Genomic DNA, 17,114 nt, shown 5'->3' with positions numbered 1-17,114 from the left:
AATGCAAAGTTATTGAAAACTGTACTAATGCTTACAATTGTGTAGTCAAATGGGGCATCCAGCACAATGTAGACTATAAATGAAGGAGACGTCAGTATTACGGCAAAATAATATAATATTAACTACAAACATAATGTACATCTACCATCAACATAAGCACACTACAGTCGTTGCCATATGATTGTACTGGAAAACCCTTAAATATAATGAAAGGAGGGAATAAGCAAAATTTCATAGAAAGATAGATACATAAGACTTAAAGAGATGGATGGATGGGATAGATAAATGGACGATACGATACGATTTAGATTGATAGATAGATAGATTTGAATAGACAGACGGATATGGATAGTTAGCCAACCTGCAAATCAAGGCCTGTTTTTTTCAGTCCATTTTACGTGTTTTATCCTATACACAATGCCCCTGTCAAAAATGCAAAAACCAAATACGTCAATAATAATTGCTGCTTAGAAATATAAGGCTACAAGCTTATGTACTGTATGCACAAGGTTATTGAATATATAAATAATCCGAATCATCTGAATGTTTACTCTCTCCATATCTATCTCTAAATGTATTTTTGATATCATTATTTATATACAAACATATAAAAACATACATATACCCAAGTTTTGGCGTAAGAACAACCTTTCCGCATAAATCAATATCTACAACGTGTCTCAAATGGGGGTCTGTTTACAGATACTGTGGACACTAATAATCTCTGAGAACATTGAGTTTTTCTGTTTGAAATAAAACATAACTTATTATACAAAGAAACGTGAAGCATTTAAGAAATAATACAAGGGAAGTTGTTCATTTTGTAAAAATAAATCGTGAATAAATATCATCGTGAGCTGAGTGAATAGTTACATCCCTATATTTGATAGATTTCAACGTCATATTAAATAATATTGAGTAACACATTGTCTAAATAATAATTGTATAGTGCAGGTCACCAACAAACTTTCCTGTAAGTTTTCAAAACAACGCTACACAATTAATTTAGATAACTTTAGTTAATTCACTAAATTACTGTATGAAGATCAGGTATCGTTACCCAAGTATCATAGATGCGATATATCTGGTATCATTGATTATAAGGATTCAGTTAGTATTCAAAAACATTATCTTATATATTAAAACAAAACTTTTACATCTATCTAATACTGTATGAATGATATCAATATACTTACAACATTCGTCTGATAATGTTAAAGAACGTTTGGGATTACATTTGTCAAATAATTCATAATAACACTTTTTGAATTGAATATAGTTAAAACAACAGTTTTACTTAAATAAATAATAATTAAATAAATAAATTGAATATTGAATAAATATACTTACAATTGGCCTGTAGGTGCATTTAATTCACACACGTGTCTGACAGTGAGTGCATGTGTCGGACTGCGCATGCGCGGCTGACAATGCATCCGGCCTGAGAGTTCACGTGGTCTGCAGACAGACCCTTCTCGTTATATTTGATGTCTTATGTAAGAATCATTTATTTGCATCTTGTTTCTGTCAGGACACAAAATAGCGGAACACTAGCAGCTTCTGGCTGCGGTTCCTGTAGTCTCTCCTCCTCAGAAGCACATTGTGTGCAGATGGGGTAAGGTGTTCTCTCACTTCTCTGGTAATCATCATCTTTGAAATGATATGTTTGAATCTTATAGTTCACACCGAGAGTGTTTAAATATGTCCCCGTGTGAATTTTGTGAAGTAAGTGTGAATTAACACATTTAGTAAACTCATTGTGATCGATTAGCTCATTCGCTTACTTTGTTTAGCATGTGACTGGAGAGAATTGCCTGGAAATAATATCGTGCCCTGTGTGTGTTTCTTACAGGTCCAATAAAAACTCGCACCCCATCAGTTTGTCTTGGCTTCTATTTTCACCATTTAAATACACAACCAGAGTAAATCGGTTACACCAGCATATGCAACTTTCTGCACGTATTCAGCAAGATCTAGAGATTCAATTAAACATTAATCTGCCTGGGTTATAACAAGAGAATTTCTGACCTACATGCACACTTACAACTGTCTGGTGCAGGACCATAAACAACCTTCAGATTTCCTGCAACACATTTGAGGGCTTGAGATACAGTAATGACGGCATGTGCCGCTCCCCTTCTGCTTCTTCTGTTCAGCTGTATGTCAGTAATGGGGCAAAAAGGTAAGATCTTAACAGATGAAACTGAGCACTTGTCTGAGGAAGATGATGCTGCTTCCGGGACTGAACACACTGGGCCAAATCTAGCCGAGCTGAGCAACACTGTGAAGTCTTTACAGACCAGACTAGAGGCGACAGAGGAACTTCTCAAACGAATAGGTCTGTACTCATGTTTCATCTGATCTTTGATGGTGTGCACTGCAGATCTTATGGATGAAAAAAAAGAGTATTTGTGCACCCTCATGCAAAAATATGAACATGATATTGTAGGATTTGTAATATTGTTTAAAGGTCTGTGTTTTTTTGCCGATAAACCAATATTTAATACACACAGAACATAAAGTGGCATTTGCAGCCTCCCTTGGGAATGTTTTACACCATGGACCCTTCAAAAGTGAGGTCACACTGGCTTACAAACATGTGTTTGTGAATCAGGGGAATGCCTACAACCCAAGCACTGGTAAGCACTTGTAATATTCAACTTGTTACAAAGACAAATCCACATTTTGTCCAAATAAATACATACAGATGTTGACATGCGTTATTTTTGTGACAGTGTGCCAATGTGAAATATTTACTGATTATGGATGAGGTTGTGTGTTCTGAGACGTCATGAAATAACCTGTTTGTACCTTAATTGTCACTGAACTACTTTAATATCATTATCTCAATACATTACCAAGAATTGTTGCCCTTGCTGTTACAGGTATCTTCAGAACACCTGTTAAAGGTGTCTATTTCTTCACTATAAATGGGCATAGCCTCTCATCCAAACCTTTGGGTCTGAGGTTGTTCAAAAATGAAGAACAGATGGTCACTGTGTACAATCACCCTCATGAAAACCGCTTTGAAACAGCAACAAATTCAATCGCTTTGAATCTGGAGGAAGGAGATGATGTCTATGTGCGTCTAAGGGAGAATACGTGGATCTTTAATAATGAAAATGACCACACGACATTTGTTGGCCATTTACTTTTTGCTCTTTGAAAACCTTTTCAATGAGCACAAAATGATCAAGTAAAAAACTGTCAATGCAATCAGTATTTCCAATTTCAGATTTTACAGTGACTTTTGAACATGCATTCAAATCTTGAATTTATACATCATAAGCTTTATACGTGTATCATTCTGCTTGTGCTGAAAATAAAACTGTATACAATTAGACAAACACTTTGTAAATGATATAGAACATGAAATGTATAGAAATTGTTCGCTGTTCTTGTAAAATCATATCCTGAATTTTAAGTAACATAATTGCCTTTAAATAACATACTTATTTTTTTAATATCATATATTTTGAATATTCTTATCTTCCATGGCACATTTTCCATGTGATTTCTCAACATCTCCTACATACAGAAACGGCTTGCAAACATAAAAATCCAACAACTGTTTCATTAAAATTCTTTGGCAACACTTTACAATAAGGTGCTTTTTGTTAATAGGTATTTAATGCATTAGCTAAAATGAACTAACAGTAAACAATATTTAAACAGCATTTATTAATGTTAGTTCAGGCAAGGCAAGTTTATTAATATAGCACTGACTCTGTAATATGCTCAGGTTTTCTGGTGCTAGTCAGAATCCTGGCAGCACTGCTCTGTAGGAGCTTGGAAAGGCCGGTGAGAAGACCTTTGCAATAATCCACCCTGCTGGTAATAAAGGCATGAACAAGCAGGGTTGCCAGGTCCAAGAAATATTTACAGCCCAATAACCCCTCAAAACCCGCCGAAAAGGAATAAAAACTAGCCCAATTTTTTCCCTCTGTCAAATCAAATTTAACAACTGCCTAAAGACGTTTCTATTGCCATATTTTTTATCTGAATGGTTTCCTATGTATTGTATATATTGTTTTGTTCTGTTGAACACAAAATAAGTTTGGGGATATTTAGGAAAGCAAACAATTCTGGGTCACGTTTAACTACCATTTATTTTTCCTGCTATGGTAGTCAATGATGCCAAAGAATTTGCAGCAGCTAACATTCTAGCAAATATCGTTGTATTCAACCGAACATTATGAAAGTAGCCCAAAAATCCGCAACCCAAAGCTCCATAATTTTTCCCGCACTTGCGTTCTCAAAATAGCCCAATTGTGCGGGACAACCGCGTACCTGGCAACACTGTGAACAAGTTTCTCCAAGTCTTGACTGGAAATAAAACATCAAATTCTTGCAATGTTTTTGAAATGGTAATATGCTGATTTAGTTTCCGCTTAAACATGACAACTGAAACTTTTGACTTGATTTTTAGTTGTTTGACACTCAAGCTATGCATTCACCTTGAGAACTTCACTTTGTTTCCAAATGCAATGAGTTCAGTTTTCTCTTTGTTTAACTGAAGAAAGTTTTGGCACATCCAACTGTTAATTTCATCAAAGCATTGGCAGAGAGAGTCAATGGGTCTGTAGACATGTGGCGCTGAATCTAAGGTAAATCTGGGTGTCATCTGCATAGATGGGATATGCAATTTGGTTCTTTTTCATTATTTGACTCAGTGGGAGCATATAGAGGCTGAACAAGAGTAGCGTAGGAATTGAGCCTTATGGGACTCCGCATGTCATTGACATCCACTTAGATGTATGCTCTCCTATACTCGCACAATAACCTCTCACATCTAAATTTAACCTGAACCATTTGATGATCCGACCCAGTTTTCTAGTCTCTCTAGAAGTATGTTAGGAACGACATTGTCTGTGCTGCGGCCGGAAACCAGATTGAAACTTGTCCAGGTATCCATTTGAGTTTAAGCAGTTGTTTATCTGATTAAAAACTACCTTTTCAATAATCTTGCCTGTAAAAGGAACATTTGATATCGGTCTATAGTTGCTAAATGTAGTGATATTTAAGATAATAACATTTGCTTTTAAATGTAGACTATTGTAGTCCAAATGGAGACTTCTACACACTACAAATTCCAGACAGTTATCATGGTGAAGTCCTCCACATAATCCAGAGTGATATTGTTTAGATTGTACATCTGTGAAAAAAGATGACACAAACATAACTATCTGAAACAGATACAGCCTTCTGAAGGTAGAGATACCAAAGGATCCTCACCTCAACACTGTCCATTCAAACTGTGCTGATAGATCGCAGGGGATCTGTGACGTTTAGGGATATCTGTCTGTGGTTTCTACAGTAACTCCCACATCTCATTAGCCTTCGGTTGACACATCTGCCTCAGGCTTGTGTAAGTCCATCTCTTCAGCTCGACGCTCTCTCTGTGTTTCCTGCAGGGAGCTCCCACGTCTTATTAGAGCTGATGCATCTTCTGCACCTCAAGGTTTTTTTGAGCTGATGTTTCCGATTAACTTACCATCACCAATGACCTACTGTTCCCACAACAGCTCCTTCACACAGTAACTGCTTACAAACTGAGGATATGCTACTCCATATTCATTCTTCAAATATTTTGAGGGGATCAAAGATGGTAACATATTGAAGACTATTACAAATATGTGTACTATGTGCAATGACTTTGACATCTTTGTTGGCAATTTGATTTTAAAGGGATAGTCCACACAAAAAAGTAAGTTCTGTCATAATTTATTCACTCTTATGTTATTTTTATATGTTATGTGAACACTAGTTATCTAGCATGTAAATGTGAACTGCAAAAAAAGATGATGAAAATTCTTTCTTCATTTAATGCCATTCAAAAATAGTTATGTCTCTTGTCAAAATATATATAATATATAAATAGCAAATATTTTATTACTCCACAGTGTGAAATACACTTTTCCTTGTTTGCTGCATTTTTACCTCATGTTGTAAAATCAAGCTGGGGGTTGGGGAATGTTCTTAGATGCAGCTGTCAAGGTTATAAACATGTTTGCATTCCAAGCTAGCGTCTATAGCTGAGGTCAACATACCTCTAATATTTTAAGCTACATGTAGTGTGTTTTATATGTTATTATATGACGTGATGGATACAAAAATGCACATTTAAAGCATTTTCTCTTTACCGGGCAATTTTTAAAAGGACGGCTCACCCAAAAATAAAAATTGGGTCATCATTTACTCACCCTCGACCTGTTGCAAATCTATAAAATTTTTGGCCAAACTATCTACGGGCGATAGTTGCACTGACTTTCTATCATGTTAACCCATACATACATTGTTTCACAACCAAAAAAACATGGTTACTACACTTTTACCACTAAAAAACATGGTTCACTTCCTAAGGGAAAGGCTGCATCTAAAGGTCTAAAATGTCAAAACTTTTCTAATGGCCCACAAGTGTAAGTGGGTTTATAACAATTATAGTATTGATGTAAGGAGCGTACAGCATACAGTCAGTTGGCCAATAATTTATTTCTACAATACTGCCATTAACCATCTATAGGTGGAAATTTCCACTTACTGTAAAAAAATTCTCAGCAGACTAGTAAATCTGTGATTTTTGTGAGATTACATATCAGGATTTCAGCTCTCAAAAAAGATTAATAAAAAAATAAACTGTGTCAGTCACTTGGTTGATTTGGATAAGCATTTAGAAACAGAATCACACAAACTTCTCACATACTGTCCTTTGAAACAGTATTCAGAAGATTCAATGGCTTCCATACTAACATAAAGGTTTCATCTTTAAAAGTGTGACCCACGACTGTCTCCAAACGCACACACACCTTAATGGGAAATAGAGACGCTGTCACTCATTCTAAGGAAAGTCTTTATTGGTCAATGTACAGAAAGTGCCGCAGTGACCATAAAAGAAGTTAAACAAAACCCTTTACAAAAACAAAAGGAGAGAAACATATACAAAAGAATAGTCTTACATGATTTTACAGGGTTGATCTTTTTAAAAGTTCATTTTTTGTTGTCTCTGCTCTATAACACACATGGTTAAAAAGGACTAGTGAAATGGAGGTTCTGGAAGGTGGGCGGGGGACGTCTCACAAAGCTGACATCACAAGCACAGAGTTTAAGACTTATGAAATAAAAAATCTTAACCACTGCATCTGACATTACATGTAACCCAATGGACATATTCAAAAATGCACATCTCCTGGCTAAATGAAGCAGGCGGGGCGGGGGTGGGGGATGGATTTGGTTGTGGGGTACAAGTGTCACCCGTGGCATCTTGTCATTACTTTAACTCTTTCTAGATGCAACTCTATAGACCATTACTTATACTTTTATTTCCACTTATATTTCTTTTCTTAAAGGAATATTTGACCTGTACACTGTTAAGTGAAGACCTTCAGAAAACACCACTCTGTCCCAAGATAAAATCGAAGCACATTCTTCTTTTTTTTCATTGTATTACTGTCTTTGTCTACAGGGCGTTTGACAAATATTCAGCTATTTCTTCTATTCGAGGTGAAGTGAGAAAGAACCCATCCACGGTTGAGGTGAACACCATGAACAATAAGAGAGATCAATACAGATAGAGAGAAGAGGAACAGATATTCCTCTTCAGCAAGCAAGTGTGGATACAAACAGGCCGTGTGAGGGATGCAGGAGGAAGTCACCATTCAACTACTCTACAGCTCTGTATTTACAGAAGACAAGCATATACAAATGTACAGACACTCTTTCTCCTACTGGCTCTTACTGCAAAGAACCCATAAGAATAAACCACGGGGAAAACTATCAAAAAGTGTTTGTATTACACTGATTTTAAATGGGTTCTCATTACTATATAATATCTGTTCAAAGAGAACGGTTTCAATCAACATTTTTGCTATATTTTTAAAACGATAAAAATTATCCTTTCATTGCCAAAAACCTATTGCACACCAATGCAATACTAAGTGTTATTCTGAAGATAGCAGACAACAAAAATGATGACCTTTAAATATTACAGTGTTTAAAAAAGGGAAAAGGTGAATCTATATAATCTAAAAAGATGCACAAAAATATAAAAAAGCATCCCAGAGATGTTGAAGTTCACAATTAGTAAGGTGTTATTTTGAATTAATTTTTGCTTTTAGTGGATCTACTGAGACACTACACAAGTACGTAAAGGTATTAGATGCAATTCCAAATATTGACCAGCAGAGGGAGCCATAGCATTACAGGATGCTCTGTGGGCGTTGAAAAGTGTCAACATCAGAGTTTCTTGTTTCAGTGAATTTCAGGCAACTATTTCTGGCTTCAGTAGATGTGAAGGGGAATTAAATGCAAGTGGTTTATGTATGTATGCATATGTGAATGAACAAGTCTATGTCTACACATGTCTGTGTGATAGTGTTTGCATATGTGTGAGACTGTCTGACTGTGTGTGTGTTTGAGTGTGCGTGTCTGTTTTAATAGGATATCGTAGAGGGGTCCCACTCCTGCTTTCCCTTCACTCTTTCGTTCTGAATATCAGTCTCTTCCTCTTCATCACTTTCCTCAGATTCAGTGCTAGAGAGATCTCCAGCCAGTTCATCATCATTCTCATCATCTTCATCGTCCTCCGGTTCATCCTCTCGAACCTCCACTGCGATCTGTGCACCTTCAAAGCTCTATGATGAATAACATAAAGAGGATAGTCATCTTCAGACTGCTCCCGAATTTCATTTTGTAAAGGTTAAAGACTTAATCCCATTTATTCGTAAATACTTAATATTCCAGCTAATTTATATAATAATAATGATAATGTATGTAATAACCTCAGCTTATTGCTTAGCTTCTAACCGTAAAAAGAAACATCTTTACAGTATTGCTTTTATAAGGAAAGCCTTAGGCGTAGAAGCCATTGAGTGAAACAATAAGTTCACTACACTTGCCTTATAAGCATCTACTGTAAATGCCTATTACTCTCTCGAAGTTGTTTCGAACCGACAGAATGGAGTTTGAACTTGAGAACCTATCATCTCTGATTGTACTTTTAAAAGGCCAATGCACTTAGCGAATGGCATGGCAACATACGGGTATAATAGGAAGATGGCTCTAGGCTTCAGCTGGGACGCGGAGATGTAAGCCATGCTTGCCCGGGCCGCTGCGACCCTCGGGGTGCAGTGCACCACACTGCATTCCCCGCAGTGCTCACGACAGCGTCCCGGAGCGCAGTGGCAACCGTGTTCCGCCCCGATACCTTTTTTCCCTGAAGTGCATGAAGATCTCGCGAAGACCGCGAATGCCCCCTTTTTGGCACGTTCGGCAAACGAGTGTGGTCGCTCTGACTTCCCTCAACACCGGAGCAGCTAAGGGCTACTTCCATGTACCCCAGGTTGAGCTTGCCGTCACGGTACAAGGGGAAGCGCTTCCCAGTGTTCCTTACGGTGACGGATGGCTATCTCGTCTATAGCGTAGCAAAGGCTCACACAACTGATGCCTTACTACACCACTAGAAAGGTTACGATTCCATGTTATGCTCACTTGTGAGTCAATCAATGTCGCTCTACTGGAAGTCATGATGCGGAGCAGCGCCATGGGGTTTCGTAAAGGAACCCCATTCTGTCAGTTCGACACAACATTGAGAGACCGACAGACAGGGAACCTCTTGGTCACTGAGGTATGTAACCTCAGTTCCCTGATGGAGGGAATGAGACGTTGTGTTGTGTCTTTCATGCCACAACGCTTTAATGCTTCTCCGGTTCCTCAGCCCAAAAGGTGAATGAATGGGCATGCCATCCTTCTTTTATACCAATGCCATTCACCAAATTCATTGGCCTTTTAAAAGTAACAGAGATGATAGGTTCTGAAGTTCAAACCCCATTCTGTCAGTTCGACACAACGTCTCGTTCCCTCCATCAGGGAACTTAGGTTACATACGTAACCAAGACGTTTTGTTTCATTTTAACACAAATTTACTTTGAAGGTGACAAAATGTAGCAACTGTTTATATGTAAATATAATGTCTAACAGCTCCAGAGGGTCTTTACAAATCAGACAGGCACTGACCTCCATAGGATTGACAGTGATGTTGAGATTGGAGTCATCCCAGTCCATCTCTGGCTCCTTTCTTTCATCATCATCATCTTTTGAACCCTCCTGGTGGGCGGTGTGGATACGATAGATGCCCAAGACCACAATGACCACCAGGGCGGCGATGCACATTACAATTACCACCGTTGCGGCAGGTGGGGTACCTAATAACACACGGGTAGAGGACGTTACAATTAGGATCAAGTGAAAGCAATTCGTATATTTTCATGCTGTAATGCACATTTAAAGTAAAAAAAATCTGTGTTTAAGTGCTATAATCGGGTCCCCGGTGCATCTAGTAGCCCAGAAAACGTGAAAAACAAGATCCCAGCGACTTTGTTTTGGTAAACCTTTCTCTGCAGAATGTGAGAAATCGAGCCGTTCAGATCTTGCTCCTGTTGTGATGTTGACGCAGGCTCTTATTATATTGTTAAGCCCCATATTCTACACAATTCCACCCACAGCGCTGGCACCATTGTTGTTTTCACCATCGGCATCGTTGTATGTGACGCCATGGCTAAAGTTTGTGGACAACATGCAATGCAGTCGCTGCACAGAGTCCTAACCTCGGAAGAGACAGGAGTGGATTTCTTTTATTATTAGTTGAAATCCCACAGAAACCAAGTAAAAACCTGCTTGTTTGCGCGAATCACTTCAAGCCGGAGTGCTTTATCAACCTGGGACATTACAAGCAGGATTAGCTTCAAAGTTGTTCCTCAAGAGGGTTTTAGACAAACCGAACGAGAAAGCTGTTGATGTAAGTAATATATGTCAAAAGTCTGAAGTGACTTACATATACCATATATATAGTAGGATAACGTTAGCATATGATAGCGAAGGGAGCTAAGTCAGTCACGGGCTAAATAGAACATTCAAAGCCAGTGTTAAGCTTACTCTATATTTATATACTATTTGGCATATGGGCACTTAAAGGTTTAGCTGTATGTATGCTAATACATTATGTGGTTAATATGTTCAGCTGCGGCAAGCTGTTTGTTTAGCTAATGAACAGGGGCGAACACTGCGTATCGAATCATTCGTCCTTAGGCTGAAAAATCTGTCAGCATACTAGTTATGCTCTCACGTTGTGTGTGTTTTTGTAACGGTATAACTTGTCAACGGCAAATGCTAAAATTCACATAATTCCGCTGAGATCTGCAGGTGCGCATTCCGTGGATTTTAGGCAAGCATACAACGCACAACGTGAGCACATTAGGATGCGCTGTTTGGTGTGACAGATTTTTTTGTCTCCGGACAAATGATTTGAGACGTCTAAAACAAAACTAACCGCAGAGAAGTTCAGGAAACATAATTTAGCTAAACCATTGCCATGGCTGTACTACACGTGTGTTGTGTTGACACGCCGGACGGAAGGGGATTGGGGTGCGCTGTAACTCATTATAATTTAAAGAGACATGCACCAAAATGTGTTGCTGTGAGCAGAGCTGTTTTTTGACGAGGCAAAAAGGGTTTTGTTTAAACAGCCATTGAGAGTTTTTAAGCAAAATATGTTCCAGACATTTCATGAAGACCCAAATAAATCATACCAACTTGTTGAAAGTGCTCATTTAATGAGTCCTTTAAGAGATGGATTATATAACAAGCCTTGCAACAATTAAAGACACTGCTTCACCAATAACTGAGGTAAGATTATAGTAACGAACAACCTTGAGTGGCGTCTTGCTTCAATCGATCTATACTGCAATTATGTTCTTGTATTTTTAGGACTCATTCAGCCTTAGAGAAATCAATGCAATCCTAGGTTATTCTTTTATGTTTTATTCTGAAAGAGATCTGTGCAAGTTCATTTGGTCCAAATGCTTTTCAGTAAAACATATTGACAAATCTAACATATTTAGTATTGACAGGAATAAGGCCAGTCTTCAAAAACAACACATTATGTTGTATATAGAGCCAGACCATAATGGTGACCTACTGATGAATGGTATGCTGGGATCTCTACTATGGCTACATACAGGAAACCAAGATTTGTGATATTTAACAAAAATCTATATTGTTTCACCTGGACAAAAGATAACAATCCTGAGATAATAATAAGTCAATAATAAAATGTATAATAATAATGCAATATCGCTAGAGTAGGAGTGTGATAGTGCTCTTTTATCAGAATGGCTGTGATTGGGCCAGAGGCATGAGGCCGCATAATAAGAATATTTTAATTATATTTCAAGAGTATTCTTAATATATATATATATATATATATCATATTTTAAATATTGTATATTATATAAATATTTCAACTAGATAATAATAATATAAGATGATGATGATACTAACAACAATAATAATAACTAAAATATTATTATTATTATCTATTTAACTTCTCCGATTTTTCTCCCGAGAAGGTTTTAGTTAACTCTTGTGTCCTCTAATCTTCATCAAAATGAACAAATTGATCTGACATGGGTTTATGTTTGTTTTAAGAGGTGAATGAAACATTACTGAGAACTCAAAGTGTACAGAGCAACTTCCAAGCAATGTCATCATCCTCATGTTCACAGTATTCTCACACAGTTGACATTGCTCTACTTATGTTCAGTTCACACAGTTTGGTTAACTGCCTAGTGCAACAAATGTAACTTTTTATTTTAGGGATAATATCCTTAAAGCAGTTTTGGTTAAAACGTTCTCTCTGTCATGTCTTTGACATACATATGGCATGCAGCACTCCCTTGGTGGTTAATTCTTAACTGTCTGTCAAACCAATGTTAGGGCTGTCAACATCTCACGGATTATGAAAGATGGCAGAAAATAGCCATTGTGCGAGTGGAGATTTTTTTTATTTAAATGATTTGTCAAAAGGATTTGTGTATTCTTACCTATAGTTATATGTTACTATGCTGACGAATATTAGTCGGGCCTATTAAATGTGACCAAAAGAGGACTGACTTTGGTTGCTAGTTCACACAGACTTCAATTATCCTGTTGTGATTCTGGAAACAAACAGGAACATTTGGAGTCACATCTGTTAGTCAATGCAACTGTCAATCCTAAATTCTGATCGTATGGACGCAGCCGGTGCGACTGATGTTCAAGCCTACATCTATGTGAGCTGTGATGACAGGAGTAAACAGTCCCACACAGTTCACTTAAAGAACAGAGAGGTGTACTAAGACCTTGCAGTAAGCGGGACCGGGAGCAGTAGGTCACAGTGCCACCTGCTGTTTTTCCATGTCTCCCCTAAAGCAATGGTTCTCTCTCTCTCCTTCAAGTCTGCTACATCTCGCTGCGGTCAGCTTTGCTCGGTATGCCCTTGGGGAGATCACTGACGTCCCCAGTGTGTGCGTGAGCTGGTACATTAAGTGTTATTTCCCAAATTCCTTCGCTGACCGCTCATGCCGGCGCATGTGGGAGATTGTGTTTGTGTCGTGCGCACCCTTATCTGCATTTTTGGTTAGCGCCGGCAGAACAGTTGACAAGGCTGAATACTCTCTCGACTTTATATTTGGCTTCTTGTTTTACAACGTAATGAGAAAAAGTAACAAAGAATAATAATTTTAATAAATGAAAATGTTGATCGAACATAGACATTTCTGTTTCAAGATAAAACATTACAGCATCAGTCAGAGTATGCTCACACGAGCACCAGCGCCTGGAAAACATACACAAAGAAACATCATACCTGAGATGTGGTCAGAGTTGACGGTATGTACGACCAATGGATGATGAACAGGTCTCATGAATTGCGATTGGACGGCCATGTGATTTACATGCTCTACGGCCTCCGAGTTGTGGGCGATTCCAATCTGAGGAGTTAAACACAAAAAAAGGCACAAAGTCAAGACTAGGACATAAAGGTAATACTAAAGTAGCAAAAAGAGTGAAATTAAAGTGTGATATAGAGTGAATGTATGACAAAAAAGCCTCAAACACTGGCCAATACGAGGGCAGGGTCTGACCTCCAGGTTGAACTCATTGCTTGTGTACCGTCCATTCAGCTCAGAGCAACTGAGCCGGAACCTTCTCTCAGACAGACTGCCAGGCTTCCAGTTATGGTACCTCACCTGCCTGATGGCCTGTTCATAATGCGCCATGGAGTCCACACCTGAGACCAAATACAGACCAGTGTTAGAAAAACCCCCTTCTGCTCAGACAAAAGAGCTCCAGTGGATCGAAAGACCCTCGAAATGTATGTAGCAGACACTCACAAAGCCCTTTACAAAATGTCAAGCTGATTCCAATGTTCTCTCAAAAAAAGGCAAATGTACACTGTGATTGTTAGAGGGAAAGGTCTGTTAAGGATTCTCAACTGAATCTGAGTTAAAGGGTTTGAACAGAGAGAGAATTATAGAGAGTGACTTCTAAACTTTTCTCTCAAACTTTGTTATGAAGAAATTCAAATGAATTTATTTGATTGATCTCTCTATTCAGACAATGCATGACCTTATTTTAGCACTCATAATGTTTTCTTTAATTAAAAACCTATCTTGACGTCTATGTGTTCAATAAATATGTATTGATTTCTGACAAACAAAATTCACCCTACATTTAAAAGAAATGTATTTACAACAAATAAGTTTGTGGGTGTTCATGGACAGCATGCTACAGATGTTGCTGAGATTGTTGTTGTATTTAATCTAGAATAAATGTATATATTACATTTCTTGAAATTCGACACAGTAAACATGTTACAGAAGTTACTGATGAATCAATGATCTGGATCTAAAATTCATATTGTACATGAAGATCTCATTGAAAAAGGAATAAACCTTGCTAAAGATGGAAAGCTTAATGGATAGGCAGTAAAAGAGACACTTGGGTCAATAAGAAGTACAGTTATGAGACGACATATCTGGTAGAAGAGAGCTATACAGTTGAGACATGTGAACAAAATCTACCATAGATAGAAATGCCAGAGGTGGAATTGGTAGCGTCCAGATGTTTGCCCAAGAGAGAACTGTGCTGGATATCCAGACTCTCGCTTTCCGGGTCCAGCTCCTCTCCAATCACCAACACATCACAGTAATCTAGGTTATGCATCAACTCCAGAACACCAGGCCTCCGGGCTTCACAAAGAAACACACACACACACATTGTTACGGAGGCACAGATGCTCGGCAGAAAATATATATGACCTTCCGATGTATCCACAAACAGCCATTGATTGTGTATGAATTTAATTTTGATGATTTATCGTTTCACTACCCTGGCTCTGCATTCGATAAAAGAAGCCGGACACTTTTGTTTTGAACTTTAAATGAAAAAGGACACAAATAAAAAACAATTGACTTAGGGTCAATGTAATAACCAAGAAGAAGGCATTTATAATCTTGATAATAATAGACTAAACCATTACACGAAACCGTGTGAGGGGAAATCTATGGGAGGAAAATTGAGTAAGCATGCGCCGGTAAGACGTTTCCACTACGGGCGAAATGTGCCGCTGTATCACCTCTAAAATGAATTGGGAGGAAAATTGAGTAAGCATGCCGTGGTTAGACGTCTCCACTACGGGCGAAATGTGCAGCTGTGGCACCTCTAAAATGAATTAATGTATAAGTGCGGGATTATGTTAATATATGAGTGGTGAAAGGGAGTCATCTATCACCTATGCTGAGGGTGGTGTCGGTCTTGGTGACTGTACTAATGATGTGTATGTCCTTGAACAGGGTCACCCCAGAAGAGGCTTTGAGTTGAACTGCGGGCCAAACCAGCCGCTCCACCCCGGTGATGGTGATACGAGGTTCGCTGGGTGGCAGCACCATTACTACGGCCTTGACGTCTGGTATGGAAATGCATGTGTCTTCACCGAAACATCTGTGAAGAGCAGAGCAAGGCAACATGAGAATTATTAGTGCTAATGACATAATAATTATATTAATAATTCACTCATTAACAATAATTATTAAATAATATTTATAATAATACTATTAAAGAATCATACTGAAATGAGAAAAGCATAGCTTCAGCTCTGATATAAGAAGAAATTAATGTGAGGCTGTAAAGTCAGATAACTAAAATCTGCAATTTGTCTCTCCAACTCCATCTCTGTTCAAAGCATACATTGCAGGTTATGATTAAAGGTGCTGTGTTGTAATCTTTTGGAGGATCTATTGACAGAAATGCAATAAAATATACATAACTATGTCTTCAGAGGAGTATAAAGACCTTACATAATGAAGAGTTATGTTTTTATTACCTTTAGAATGAGCGATTTCTATCTACATACTCCCCGGGTCTCCTTGCATGGAATTGACCATGTAGTATCTACAGTAGCCCTAAACGAACAAACTGCTCTACAGAGCGCATTTCGTAAATATGTTATCTCCTCCGGCAAAGAAGCGAAAACATGAGACATCTTTGTTTTGTGTCAGTCACCTTGAAAGGGACTGAGGAGGGGTGGAGTGAGCATTTGGTTGCAATTCGCAACCTCACCGCTAGATGGCAGTAAATTTCATACACTAGTGCTTTAAAGCACTTTTTTTATGTGGGTTAAAGTTGAATTACATCAAACAGACATTTCCCACAAAATCGTACAAGAAAACGGAAAATATCATTATTATAAGTTAACGCTGTAAAGAAAATCCTGTAAAAAAGTATAATATTGCAGGAGCTGCAAATACAGTAAAAAGGAAAAATACAGTCAAATGACCTTTTTTTGTAAAGTTAAATTACATATTTTTTATGTTACATATTTTTTCTTTTTTAACTGCCTGAAAATTCTGTAAAATAAAACATTAAAATATTGTCAAAGTAAAATGTACATGTGCAAATTGACATACAGTGAGGTAAGAATATTTGTTTTAATTACTGAAATTGAAATTTGTTCAGTTTTAACCCAAAATTCCAAGTTTGGGCTTTAAAAAAGTACATAAACAACCAACTTTAAACGCTTAAACCAAATTTGAATGAACGTAAGTCATGGCATGTATAATAAAGTGAACCAAATTATAACACATTTGAAATTTTCAAAAACAAATTTTCAACTATTCTTTGAATAAATGCAGTTATTGTTGATAATCTTCAGCATTTTCTATTGCCGAGGTTTACATCATTCTTAAAAATGACTGAATTACGGCTGTAACCACTCCCCAATCACTTGTTGTGTCATATTGCAT

General features: G+C 37.7%; 2 protein-coding genes across 4 annotated transcripts in view; one reads left to right on the top strand and one right to left on the bottom strand.

Annotated features, from left to right (window-relative positions):
- Nucleotides 1–1,484: 1,484 nt before the first annotated feature.
- Nucleotides 1,485–3,600, top strand: LOC130417913 (complement C1q tumor necrosis factor-related protein 6-like). Of its 3 annotated transcripts, none has more exons than XM_056743764.1 (4): nt 1,485–1,615; nt 1,853–2,338; nt 2,514–2,639; nt 2,886–3,600. In XM_056743764.1, exons 2-4 carry the CDS (start codon nt 2,116–2,118, stop codon nt 3,164–3,166), a joined length of 630 nt encoding a protein of 209 aa, XP_056599742.1. In that variant the 5' UTR covers nt 1,485–1,615; nt 1,853–2,115; the 3' UTR covers nt 3,167–3,600. The 3 variants fall into 3 exon arrangements, with proteins under 3 accessions (XP_056599742.1, XP_056599743.1, XP_056599741.1); XM_056743765.1 differs by having other exon boundaries at nt 1,524–1,639; XM_056743763.1 differs by having other exon boundaries at nt 1,570–1,725.
- A 3,232-nt stretch (nt 3,601–6,832) lies between these two features.
- clstn2a (calsyntenin 2a) overlaps nt 6,833–17,114 on the bottom strand; it is a 187,181-nt gene continuing 176,899 nt past the window's right edge. The window contains exons 12-17 of the mRNA XM_056744552.1: nt 15,605–15,813; nt 14,895–15,062; nt 13,956–14,101; nt 13,679–13,802; nt 10,012–10,199; nt 6,833–8,630 (exon numbers count right to left, since the gene is read on the bottom strand). Of these exons, the coding sequence (XP_056600530.1) occupies nt 8,430–8,630; nt 10,012–10,199; nt 13,679–13,802; nt 13,956–14,101; nt 14,895–15,062; nt 15,605–15,813 (1,036 nt within the window). The 3' untranslated portion in view covers nt 6,833–8,429. The remainder of the gene's footprint in view (nt 8,631–10,011; nt 10,200–13,678; nt 13,803–13,955; nt 14,102–14,894; nt 15,063–15,604; nt 15,814–17,114) is intronic.

Source organism: Triplophysa dalaica, chromosome 3 (genome assembly GCF_015846415.1).
Source record: "Triplophysa dalaica isolate WHDGS20190420 chromosome 3, ASM1584641v1, whole genome shotgun sequence".
Lineage (NCBI taxonomy): Eukaryota > Metazoa > Chordata > Actinopteri > Cypriniformes > Nemacheilidae > Triplophysa > Triplophysa dalaica.
This window is presented reverse-complemented; position numbering and strand designations above follow the sequence as displayed.